Source organism: Lycium ferocissimum, chromosome 10, assembly GCF_029784015.1.
Source record: "Lycium ferocissimum isolate CSIRO_LF1 chromosome 10, AGI_CSIRO_Lferr_CH_V1, whole genome shotgun sequence".
Lineage (NCBI taxonomy): Eukaryota > Viridiplantae > Streptophyta > Magnoliopsida > Solanales > Solanaceae > Lycium > Lycium ferocissimum.
This window is the reverse complement of record NC_081351.1, coordinates 20,237,449-20,250,508: the sequence shown is the minus strand read 5'-3', so window position 1 is coordinate 20,250,508 and position 13,060 is coordinate 20,237,449. Positions and strand designations below refer to the sequence as shown.

The window sequence follows — 13,060 nt, the reverse complement described above, 5'->3', positions numbered from 1 at the left end:
ACCCAAGTTAAAACTTGGGAAAAAATGGAGAGAAGAGAAATCGAGAAGAGCCGGACCCAAATTTCTCACAGTGACCTATTGACGAGTCCATATTTAATCAGGTCAGTAAATTAAGAAACTTTTCTTGTGACGCAAGCACCCTAATTCAGTATCAAAACCCTACAAACAAATCAGGTAACCATCTTAATCATCTATTCATCACCACTTGATTAATCACAAATTAAATTTCTAAGTAATTCAAAGATTTTCTAAGATTTCTTCTCCTATATATGGCGTTAATGAACTTTTTATTGACGGTGATGGGAGCAAGCGCTGCGGTTTTACTGATGAAAAGCGACGTCAAACAGTCTGCCTCCATCTTCAAACGTAACGTCCGTCAAATTCGCCATTGGCTTGAGAAAGAGTCAATGGAGAAGGCAAAGCCAAAGTAGACACCTAAGAAGGACATCCCCAAGGAGGACAAGCATTAGATTTGACTCAGGTAGATATTTTTATCAGACAGGACATGGCACATCTGCAGCTTACGCCTTAAGGAGGACATGACTATAGGGGTTAAGGATTAGGTTAGAAGTAGAGGCGGAGCCAGGATTTGACGCTTGTGGGTTCGGGGTTCTAATTCTTTAAAGTTACTGGGTTCGTAATTAATTATTTGTATATATTTGACAAAAAATTTAATACAAATATATGATTCGGACAAAAGCTACTGGGTTCGGCCGAACCCACACCCAAAGGGCTGGCTCCGCCCCTTGTTAGAAGGATAGTATATAGTCTGAGTGTTGTCTAGTTTTCCTAAGCAGTATTATTATTGTTTCTCATTTACTCTCCTACTATCTTATTCTTCGATTTTATTATCATATGTTGTTTCTTTGATTTCGGTTATCGTATTATTTGTTGTTGATAGTGTTCTTTTCTCAGCCCTTTTCTTACTGATTTTGATATGTTTTACTTGAGCCGAGGGTCAATCAACAACAACGTCCTCTGTACCTTCACAAGGTGGGGTAAGGATTGTGTAGACACCACCCTCCCCAGACCTACTTCGATTTTGGAATTGTAGAACTACTTTAGCGAATCTCGTGTCATTTTACTTCGGATGTTCAGATCGTTTTGATGTCCTTGGTTTGTGATTGATGAAACTTGTTCTCGTTATATATATTGGGATTACGGATTAATTGTACATGAATTATCGTAATGCTTCTGATACAAAGAAGACTATCGAACATTTGTCATGAAAAATGGGGTTTCCAAGTGAGCCAAGCTTCAAGTTAGCGCCCAGAATTATTTTAAATAGATTAAAAATGAACATAAGACACGTAAATTGGAACAACGGAAGTAGATAGTTAAATCCTTGTTGGAATAGTTAAATCCTTGTTGGAATTGCTATTTCAGCATAACATGTCTTATTGGCGATTTGCTATTTCAGCACACATTACATTTACACAAAAACAAACAAGAGACTAAAAATTACACTTCATGATCATATCAAAGTATCAAACTTTGACAATCTCTCTTTCTCTAGGACATAAACAAACACATGAAAACATGCATAAAGTAAAACACACTTGATTGCAAATTAAATTAATTAATTAACTATTAACCCTCTTGCAATCTCTCCTAATCTCTCCCTTAGTACCAGTTAATGGACTTATATTTCCCAATTTAATCATTGAACAAACAAAATCATCAAAGAACTTGCGCTGGTTTTTTGCATAATTGTTCACTATGGCAATTGTATCAGATCCAGATGTAGAAAACAATTCTTGATCAGTTTGAAGAAGCCCTTGATGGTTTTTAAGATTGGTGAAATAGTCATTATCAAATTCATCTGGAGTTGATTTATCAAGATTTGCAAAAGTACCCCCATTTCCACCTTGTGGACAAAGTCTTTGAAGTGTTTGTAAATAAGTTGGGTCTATGGTAGGATCAGGTCTACCACTTCCACTGAAGTTGAAAAGTCTTTGATTGAATGTTCTACATCTTGCTCTTCCAAATGTATGTGCACCTACCCAATAATCATGAATATTCACATGATTAGATCACTTAGAAGATAACGGTAATTAAGTATATGTAATTATGTATACAACAGCACCAACATATTTAGTGTAGTCCCACGATATGTAATTTTGTATAATATAGGATAAATGGTGTAACTTGCTATAAGGTGTCAAATGCTGGTGGTAAAAAGATTTATATTGTTAGTGCATATAACTGAAACTCCATAAGAAAAAGAAATTGTTAACGTTAAATCAACCATGTTTCAATCTCAAATCAGTAAGGACTAGTTATATGAATCCTTTTTATCAATTTCGTTCGGAATCTATTATTCTAAGTAGAACTTAAGTTATATATATTTAATGTGAGGAGTTTTTATATCAAGTTACCATTACTTGTAGCCGGTATTTGTTTTATTTCAAGATTACAAATTTCGCATTTTAGGAAGGCTTACTTGTAAATTTTATTTGAGTGATGACCTGATTGTGTAAAGATTACTTATACCGATGCCTGAAGGTGTATATAACTGATACTCTTCATGAAAGTACTCATCATAGTTAGACTATTTTCACGCATACTGTCAACCTACATGTTGTAATACATGAAATTTTACTAACGAAGGGCTGTGGTGGAATGACAAAAGTTTTTGCGTCCTTTAATTAGAAGTCTCGAGTTCGACCTCTGGGATTGTAGTTCTCTTTGAGCTAAAAGCCTCCATACATAGGGAACTTTCTAAAACACGAATTCAAATAAGTCAAACCGGTTAATTACCTGATAGAGCAACAAGATCAGTTAAATCCATTCCCTTTCTAGTGAATTGTGGTATCATAACAGCAAGGCTTTCAAAGGGGCTTGGGATATCAGTATTAGCTCCGCTTCTGTTTGCTGTTAAGCTGTCTCTTCTCCCTAAAGGAACTTGCCACGATGGACCTCCCGCCTGAAAATTTAATTTGACTTAGAGTTTTGCAATACATTCACTAGTGAGAAAAAAGTAGCTCGGTGCACAAAGTATTTCGTGTTTAGACAAGATTTGGAGAAAGGCCACACCCTAGAGGTGTAATGTTGACAGTCTACCCCAACGCGGGCTTCAATGACAGCTCATATAAAATCATCTTTCTAGCTTTTAGAGCCGAGATAATTTTGAGTTTATTTCCAAATACTTTAAAGCTAATCTTGTAAGTAAATCATCATTAAATAGTTAGAAAAGACTTTAACAACAACATATCCAGTATAATCCCACCAGGTGGGGTCTGGGAAAGTTCGAAAATACTTCAAGAACAGAAAATATGGCATCTTATGGTGAAAATCAATAAGGATAGAGAAGATTTTTCCATCCTTTATCAGAAATTTCGGGTTCGAATCTCAAAAATAGATAATATTCTTATAGGGAGTAATTTCCCCTTTAATCGGCCTGACGCGTCGCGAATTTGGATTAGTCATAGAAATAGCGCTCACTGGCCAACTTTTCAATCCTGTTTTTGAAAATAATCATTATGAAATTTAAAGCTTCATCACAGTGACTATTTTTAAATCATATGAAAAGTGACTATTTGTGAATTTTACCCGAATTACACGGGTGAAACTGCATGATATATATGAATTTTAAAATTTCATGACACGGACTATTTTTTTAATTACTGAGATTAAAAAGTGACTAAAGAGCAGTCCGGTGCACTAAGCTCCTGCTATGCCCAGGATCCGGCGAAGGGCCGGACTACAAATAGTCACAAGACGTTAAAAAGGGACTATTTGTGAATTTCACCTGAATTAATTGGACCAACCAATACGGATACCAAACACCAGACGAAAAATAAAAAGAATTGAGAATGTGACATTAGTGACTTACCAAGACAACTCCAATTTCAGACGCAAGAGCTAAAATATCAGCACAAGATACAACACCAGGGCACACATTTTCTAACGCAGTTTTAATTTCATCCACAATATCAAATCCTCCAGCCCCCACATTTGGTGCTGCAGCCTTCTCACTTGCAATCCCAGTTGCATTATCTAGCAAAATGGATCCATCACAACCCTGTACAAAATTAAATGCCATTAATTGTCTGAGTTATGATACATTGACGATGTAAAATATATTTACATAAATAAATTGATATAAGGTAATTACAACTTAAACACTGTGACAAGCATTTAATTTGTTATTTTGTAGAGTATTTACATTATATACACTGACAACATCATTTTTTTTTTTACATTATCAGCATAGTTTAACCAATGATATAACATGTTAATTACCATTTTTATAATAAGATTATGTATGAATTAATGTGTTATAGAAATTAATTTGTTTGTTACCTTATAAATGAATTGCTTGTGTAATTATTTCCGACACCTTCAACGTGTAAAACTTAAATTCCGGTAAAAGAATTTATTTATTGTGCACAGCTACTGACAGTGCAAAGAATTTGTCACTATTATGTTAGACCTACATGCTACAACAAGAAGTAAACTCTATATATCACGCTCAATACAGTAATCTAACAAATAAAATAATAATTAACCTAATATAATCAGTTCAACATGCACTATAGTGTAAAGATTATTTACACTGCTAGTGCATATTACTTATATTCTCAGTTAAAATGGTAACTAAGCTACAATCATCCACATGTTACACTCTGATAATAGTGTAAAAAAAGGTACTATGTCGTCATGTATAAAACTAAAATGCGTAACTTAGTGCATTAAGACACATAAACATGCATGAAAACATATGTAGGACTAAAAAAGCACGAATTTCCGACTGAATCAAAAATTGAATCATCGAAAATTAATTACGAGAGTAATTACATTAACGAAGCAATCGTGAAAATGGAGGCGAATAATCTTGGCACCAGCTCGAACATCTCTACTTTGAATTTGCGCCATGACACCACGTACAATATCTGTAACATTAGGGCATGTGCGATCATAGAATGTAGGACTTAGTTTATAATGAGCATTTGATACTCCAAAAATTGAAACCAAGAAGAGAATTGCAACTACAAATCTTAAAAAAGACATGATTAATTGACACACTTTTTGATTAATTGAGCTTATTTTTCATGCAAGAATACTTAAGAATAAGTTGCTATTTATAGAATTTAGTAGTGAAGTTGAGCTTCGCTTGATTAGATGCTATAGCTACCACCAATTAAGGTTTGTGGTTGAGTGGTATTACAAAGGCAAAACGAGAATTTTGAGTTTTTGAGTTCTAAATTCTAAGACAGCTTAATTGATTCTTTGATAAAATAATTTCTACATATTAAGTGAAATTTCGTAACACACAAATACAAGTTACTGGGGTTTGTTGAACTTGTAGCTTTCTCTGTAAATAAGCCCCTAAGTGGTAACTATTCTTCTGTCCTAGTTAACCATAGGCAGAGATGGCATTTGAAGTTTATGAGTTCGGGAGTCAAGCTGTTGGATTCTAAATTAATAATTTATACATATTCAATGGATTTTTAAGACAAATACAGAGTTTAAGACAAAACTACTGAGTTTGCACAAATCTATAAGCTATACTCTAGCTCCGCCATTTGACTGTAAATCGATCTCGGGCTCGAGCCCTGGTATGGAGTCACCTTTGGTGATGAAGAACGTTTTACCCTTAAAGTGATTTTTTTTAATATAAATTCGAATTAATCGGGCTCCAGAAGAGATACTGAGAAAACAAAAACATTAGATGCTATGGCTATTATTGCCAAGAAAATTAGGTAGACAGAGGGCCAATTAGCCGCCATGTCACTATTGTAAAGAAACCGAAGTGATTGAGAACCACGTCCATGGACGACTAGTCCAAGAGGATATAATTGATCAACTCGTAGGGATTCAATTGGATAAATGTGATTGTCATTTGCATGGACAAAAGATTGGTTAAGTGGGGGAGACGATTTTATTAGAAATAGTGTAGAATAAATTCTTGACATGAAGTGTGTATCTTTAAAACAAAACAAAAAAGAATTACTCATGTTGTTGTGTATGTTATTTTGGTTTTCTTCGATCGTTGATAAGCGCTTTGAGGTCTGAGTAATCCTGATTTGTGTTGGAAAATTTTGCTAATTAATTTTGCTTTAGAGGGTAAAGCACATCTAGTATCAGGTATGCACTTTAAGGGTAAAGTGCATCAGTGTTCAAAACCTACTTTGGGCCCCGATTAATATTGATCCGCGTTGAAAAATTCCGCTTTCGAGAGTAATAGGCATTCAACGCCTGGTACTTGAATTCGCGCCAGAAAATCCTGCTTTTAAGTGTAAAGCGCATCACTTCCTATCAAACACGACTTTGTTTCAAATTTCGAACCTAAAACCTCTAATTAAAGATGAAATACTTACCATCCGTCACAATCCCTAATGGTGTATATGTTACATTGCCGGTGGAATTATTGAATGCAAATCTTTCAGCGTAATCATATGATTAAGACGACAAATTCGTTTTAGTTTTACCATCTGATCAATTTTATATATCATGACTTAAGGTGAATATAGTCAAACTTAGCTTGAATAAACAATATGATTAAGACAAGATAAATACATGTGTTGATTTTACCAATATGTTGACTAGTTATTAATGCAGATTTAAAAATTGAAGTTTGTGAGTTCTGAATTCTAATTTTTCGGAGTTATTAAATTCTAAATTTATATATAGTTTATACGTTTATGATCTTTTAAGACAAACACAAGCTTTGAATTAAAGTTTACTGAATTTTGCCACGCGTATCATAAGCGGTATTATTGAGGATGGATTTAATGGATTCTCTGACCTAATAATGAATTGGTTAAACAATTTACATCATGAAATCACAATCAAAGAAACACTTACTGATAACTATATTTAATAAAAGCCCAACTACTTTTTTTGCGTGAAACCTCTGTCTTCATTCTTTTTCTTTCTTGAACAGGTCTAGGCCCCAAAAATTGCTACTCCTATAAATGTTTATATAAGAATTTAATACCTTTATTTTCATATATATATATGTTTAAGAAATTTCATCCTCTCTCTCATTAAAACTCGTATTATAATCTACATGCTCAACCAATATTAATTCACAGTATTTCAACTTCGACTTGACATAGATAAGTTAAAGTTGAAAAAGTGACATGTGAAGTATTTCTGGTGAAATCTGCACATCACAAAACTTCGATTTTTTTGTGAAGGTCATAACCAAACCTAATTGCGATTTCTCTATTATCTTTTCCAATTTCAACTTTTACCAAGTATTGTCCTAATGGAATATAAATAATTTGAAATACATATTCTTTTTTATTCTTTATCACGTTTTCTGTTTGACTTTCACGTTCACATAAAAATATATAAATGAATCTTATCTAATATATATTTAATGCTTCGACTTAAATTTGGCTAGGCCACAACTCCATTAAGCCGCCATGTCCACGTGTATGGCTACAAAATTGAATGAGTTTTGTTAGGCTACTTTATGTGGCTATTCAAATATGTCCCCAGAAAAAGAGAGTAACAACAAATCGATAAAAGAGAATTTCTTTGACGATGATATTTGATAAAACACTCAGATAAGTGGCTCTTGATTTCGTAATATTTATGTTGTTGCTTTTTCACTATTAATGAGTAGGCAGTTTTGAATGCTTATGAAAATATGATTGTGATAAAATTCTGCTTAGGTGTGCTTTCTTGGATGCTACTTAAAATAGAGACATCTAAAAATATAATACAAAGGAAAAAACCTTCACGCTTATTGATGCTAAAAATAATTATTTATTTCATTTCGCCTCAAGAATGGATCCTGGCTGTTGGTTTTGATGCTCCTTATTTGGTAGGAGGTTGACTGTTCAAAATTTAAAAGGCTTTTTCTTTTTCTTTTTTTTCCCCCAAAGAGAAGTAAACGGAAAAAAATAGAAAGGATATGAAGCTAGAGTTTTGAATTGGCAAAAATTATGGCAAGTAAGGTAATGAAGTTAAATTAATCAAAATCATAGAATGGGGTTCATATTGAGAGTATTAAATTAATCATTACAACAGTCAGTCTTATAAAAGTGTGAATTTCAGAGCTCATAGTATTCCACTGTATAGAGTTACCGGTTACAATGTGCTGGGGACAAAGAGGGAAAGAAGATTATATCTTGTATTTCCCAAACTTTCCATAATCAAAAACATTATAGGCACTCTGTCTTAACAATATCATATCTACACACTAGTGACACTATGGCGCAATGTGACCAAGAAATCACGGCTACAAGCCATGAAAACAGCCTGTTGCAGAGATGTAAATTTGCATACAATAGACAGTGCGGTTTGGCCCTTCCCCAGACTCCACAAATATCTGCACACTAGTGATACTACGGTGCAATGGTAAGAGGAGTTGTGTTGTAATCGAGAGATCACGAAAGATGTGCCCCAAAAAATGTTCTCTTGCGAGTAAATGTAAAGTTGCATACAATAGTCAATTTGGTCTGACCCTTCTGCGGATCCCATGCATAGAGCGATATTTGTGTACGGGATTCCCTTTACACTACCGCGGTGTGCCTAAGAACCTATGTGCTGCTGTTGTTGCTAGTTATGTGTCTAATAATGCTTCATTAATAGTTCACCGAAAAGGAGCTCATTAGAATCCGGACTTCTTCTCTTTCTTGATGTAAACTTCGTTCTCCCTTAGAAGTTGGAAGACTTGACGTAGACGGTCCACGTAACCCGCCTACTTCACACCTTCTATGATAGAGGAAATACTTCCGCACGAGGCAAATTAATAGAGCTATTTTCAACTAGGAACCAATCTGCTGCTTTTGTTGTTGTTTCTGATGATGTTTCATCAGAAGTTGAGCATATAAAAGCTCATTCCAGGTATCTGGTACACCGGGAAGGCACCAATGGCTGCAATCTTGGTACCTCAACGTCGACCTCCTCTCCTCGTCCGTCATGTTTGGCTTCCTGTACACTGATGGATGTCCATCCTTGCGAAAATCCGTCATTCTAGTAATATTCAAATAGTAAACCGGCGCATTCATCCACCTGATCACATTCTCTAACATCCCCGTTGTTGGAGGATAAAGAGAAGGCGATAAGTCTTTCTCATCGTCTAATGGCTCAGTATCGCCGTCACATTTTCCACCAGAATACCACTCCCCTCCACTGCAAAGGCATCAAATTTCACATTTTCGTTCTCATTACACGTAGTTTATTCTCCCTCTGGGCCCAATTTACGTGGCACAGTTCGAACTTCGAAGTCAAACTTATAAATTTTGACTGTAAATTTGTACATGGAATTTTAATTATTTTGAAATAAAATTTAATATTTGGAAACTACGTTAAAAAGTACTATAAGTCACAATAATTGACTATTCAAAAAAATTTATAAGGCGTATGAAACAATTGTGATAAAAAGGAGAAATTTGACTCTCGAAATTTGAAAGGCGCCACATAAATTGGGACAATGGGAGTAGTAATTGATGGTCTTAATGTCTTATACCGAATAGAGCGTGTAATTACCTAAAATGAGAGACTGAATATCCTCTGAAGAACACTTGAGTCTTGATTGGATCAACATTAGCCTCGATCCATCTTGACCATGTTGTCATTGCCTTTCGAAATGCCTCGACTACATTTAATTCACTATAAACATGGCTACCTTCTTGATAGTAACCTTTCCTACAGAGTTTATCAACATGCTAAATTAGTACTGGCACTTCCTTTCCTTACTACAATATGCCCAAGAAAATAAAAGGAAGTGAAACATATCATAGAGCGATGGCACGATTTTTAAGTGACCTGCGTAACATATGTGAGTGGTAGCCTTACATGGACAATTTGGTAGCCCTTTCAAAAGAAAGAACCGACCACATTGAAATTTATGCAAAGAAGTAGCAAAAATATATCCTTTGTGTAATTCATTTTGCAAACAGATATGTAAGAAAATCCAAATATTAATGAAGAAACAGAGAGGGTACCCTGCAGATGTTTTCTCGTGAGTCCACCAGTGCCCCGTGTTAAATACAAGGATGTCAGCGCCTTTGTATTTGTCCAATGACATTTCAATAAGATCAAGTCTGAGTGTTTCTTTCTTTGATCCGTTCTTATCCGGTACTTCCCATTCTTGAACTAGAAACGGAGAACGAACAAACTCCACTGAACAATTGTAGTCCTGCTCAAACATTTAGCAAAAGATTAGCAGATTGTTCCAAGGACTTAATGAATCTAAATTGGTTGGTTATTAAGGTATGCATATAATAGAACTCCTTATCAAAATTGTTCTCCTTCGAAGAATCAACACATTTTACTCTCATTCGCAAAAGTGTAATAATAACTTCTACCACTATATCCCTCAATCCCAAACAGTTGGGGGTCGGCTATATGAATTCTCACTGATCATGTCGATACATTTAATGAATCAGCATAAACATTTGACATAGTACAAGACAGCTAACTCATGATAGATACTAATCATAGGCGTCATTATGTTAAATTTGGGATTGCATTTATCCACCGTTTGGTTATTGGTATTAGCTACTACCACTATAAATTTTATACCAAAATCTTGGTATTATCCATCCCATATTTATAATCCTGGATTATATAACCCTTTTTTGAACCAAATGACCCCTTATGCACTACGGCCCATTCACTATGATCATCTACAACAACACCATCTAGGCTTCCTCTCACCCCATTAATTCATCGTATCGGTTTACCAAACTTTGCAATACGACAAGAACTACATCTCAATCCCAAACAAGTTGGGTTCGACCATATGAATCTTCACTTCTCTATTTATAATATTTGCAATAACTTTGCCAAAATCATATGATAATGTTGATGAAATCACTAGTCAAAATTGAAGAAAACATACCATGAATATAAAAGAATAAGCACCCTCTTTCTTGAAATCATGTCTACCAGAGGCCTCAAAAACTCTGCTCTTGTCTTCAAGAGAGTTTCTAAGCAAACATACCATTGATTCCCACATATTTCTGTTCAAAGAATCACCAACATAAACTAGTCTTTTACCTCTCAACAGTTCTAACATCTCTTTGGCATTCAACCTTCAAAATGAACCAAAATACGATATCAAAAAATGACGATATCAAAAAATGAACATCAACAAACTGAACTCAATTCAATAAATATAAACACAACAACGACAACTATGCCTCAGTCCAAAACAAGTTGGGATCGAAGTATATTAATATCCGCTACTTCATTTAATCATGAATATATAACTACTACTACGCCTCAGTCTCAAACAAGCAATGGTCGGGTATATGAAAATCCGCTACTTCATTTAATCATGAATATACAACAACAACAACAACAACAACAAACAACTACTACTACTACTACTATTACTCTTCAGTCCTAAATAAGTTTGAATCGGCTATATGAATCTTCAATTCTTCATTTAATCATAAATATGCAACAACAACAACTAAGCCTCAGTACCAAACAAGTTGAGGTCAACTATATGAATCTCTGATTCTTCATTTAATCATACAATATCAAGCAACAAAAAGTATATTTTGTCAAAAGTTTGCTAAGTACCTTGGAATATTACAGTGCTTAGGCTGCCACCTGAACTTCATATATCCATTATCAGGCCTTCCATTTTTATAACAATCAAATGGTTCATCTATATGAGGACATGAACCATGTTCATATAAAGGGCCAGCTTCATCTTTCATCCATTTCCCATTAAAAATATCACAATGACTCATTTTTTCCCACCAAGACTCAATTTTTTCATTTCCATTTAATTTTCCACTATCTTTACTAATCCCATCTCCATTTTTCATATAATTTGATGAAAAATTCAATCTTTGCTTCTGTTTCACTTCTTTTTCTTTGGAAGTACCTTCATTTTCATCATTATTAAAACCCTTTTCACCATTTTCAGTGTTATTGGTTTTAGCAACTGAACTTGACAATCCATTTTGGGAAACAGAAGAATAATTCAAATTCACCCCATTAATTTTTCTTGAAAATTGGGGTGAGTGAACATGAGTGTTTTCAAAAAAGGTGTAAAAATGTGATCTTTTCTCCAAGATTTTCTTGAACCAAATAGAGGAGCGGTTATTAAGTGAAGGATTGTTAAATACAAAGAAGACCACACAAGTAAAAAACAAGAATGTAATACCAAAAGCTAATGTCATTAAACGTTGAGTTCTAAAATATGGAGTCTTGAAAGTTTTTGGTGAAAATAAGCTTTTTTTTAGCTCGGACATAATGGGGTTGTTGTTGTTGTTGTTGCTCTTAATTGTTGTCAATGGCGATGGTGTAGGTGATTTTGCCTTCATGAAGTATATGAACAGATTGTTTGTACAGTCTCTATGGTAAATAGAAGGGAGGAGAAATATGAGAATGAATTATGAACTTATGAGCTTAGTATATGTATGATATATTGATATTTGAGGAGTAAGTTTGTAAAATAATTCTGTAGTTGTAATCCAGAAACAAATGCTTTCCAGAAGAAAGAAAAAAACTAAAAGAACCATTAAGGGTCGTTTCGTGGCTGGTTTGATAGTGAGTAATGATTAATATTATATACTAATATATACTATAAGTTATGAAAAAATTTATCTATTTATTTATGCAGGATAAAAAGTAGAATAAGTAATACATGAATATCTTATGCATGACATTTGAGGATAGGTTTTTTTTATGTCAAAGTGCATAGATACTAGATTTAATTACCTCCATCATAATGTATTGGGTGTGTGTGAAAATTTATATGTCCCCTCACCTCAAAACACCCTTAGACATGCGATGCTTGAGTTTTATGTGGTTGAAATCAGTTATTTTTGTGTGAAGTGCGTAGACATACAACTCAAGTTCACTAATTTTTATTTGAACGTGAGGAGAAAATATCTGAACTTTAATCACATATAATTTTAGATACCATATTTCTGAATTGTTTCAAAATGAATAAACTTGCAAAAAGAATATCTCGTAAAATTTTGCCCCCTTGGGTCGGAATTACTTTATCTAAAAAATGAAAGTTTTCAGTGAAAATTCAAATTAGTCTGTCGCAAAATAAATATTAGACAACAGATAAAAATTAAAAAAAGAAAAGAAAGTAAAATATTAAAAGTCTTTGTAATTCCAATGC

General features: G+C 34.0%; 2 protein-coding genes across 2 annotated transcripts; both read right to left on the bottom strand.

The window, feature by feature from the left end:
• Positions 1–1,354: 1,354 nt before the first annotated feature.
• Positions 1,355–5,061, bottom strand: LOC132032751 (lignin-forming anionic peroxidase-like). The gene is made up of 4 exons (XM_059422452.1): positions 4,801–5,061; positions 3,836–4,024; positions 2,761–2,926; positions 1,355–1,999 (listed from the first exon to the last, which is right to left on the bottom strand). Exons 1-4 carry the CDS (start codon positions 5,011–5,013, stop codon positions 1,584–1,586), a joined length of 984 nt encoding a protein of 327 aa, XP_059278435.1. The 5' UTR covers positions 5,014–5,061; the 3' UTR covers positions 1,355–1,583.
• A 3,361-nt stretch (positions 5,062–8,422) lies between these two features.
• On the bottom strand, positions 8,423–12,304 carry LOC132032750 (protein trichome birefringence-like 4). Its single transcript, XM_059422451.1, has 5 exons — positions 11,497–12,304; positions 10,808–11,000; positions 9,909–10,102; positions 9,451–9,609; positions 8,423–9,093 (listed from the first exon to the last, which is right to left on the bottom strand). Exons 1-5 carry the CDS (start codon positions 12,246–12,248, stop codon positions 8,727–8,729), a joined length of 1,665 nt encoding a protein of 554 aa, XP_059278434.1. The 5' UTR covers positions 12,249–12,304; the 3' UTR covers positions 8,423–8,726.
• Between the last annotated feature and the right edge of the window lie 756 nt (positions 12,305–13,060).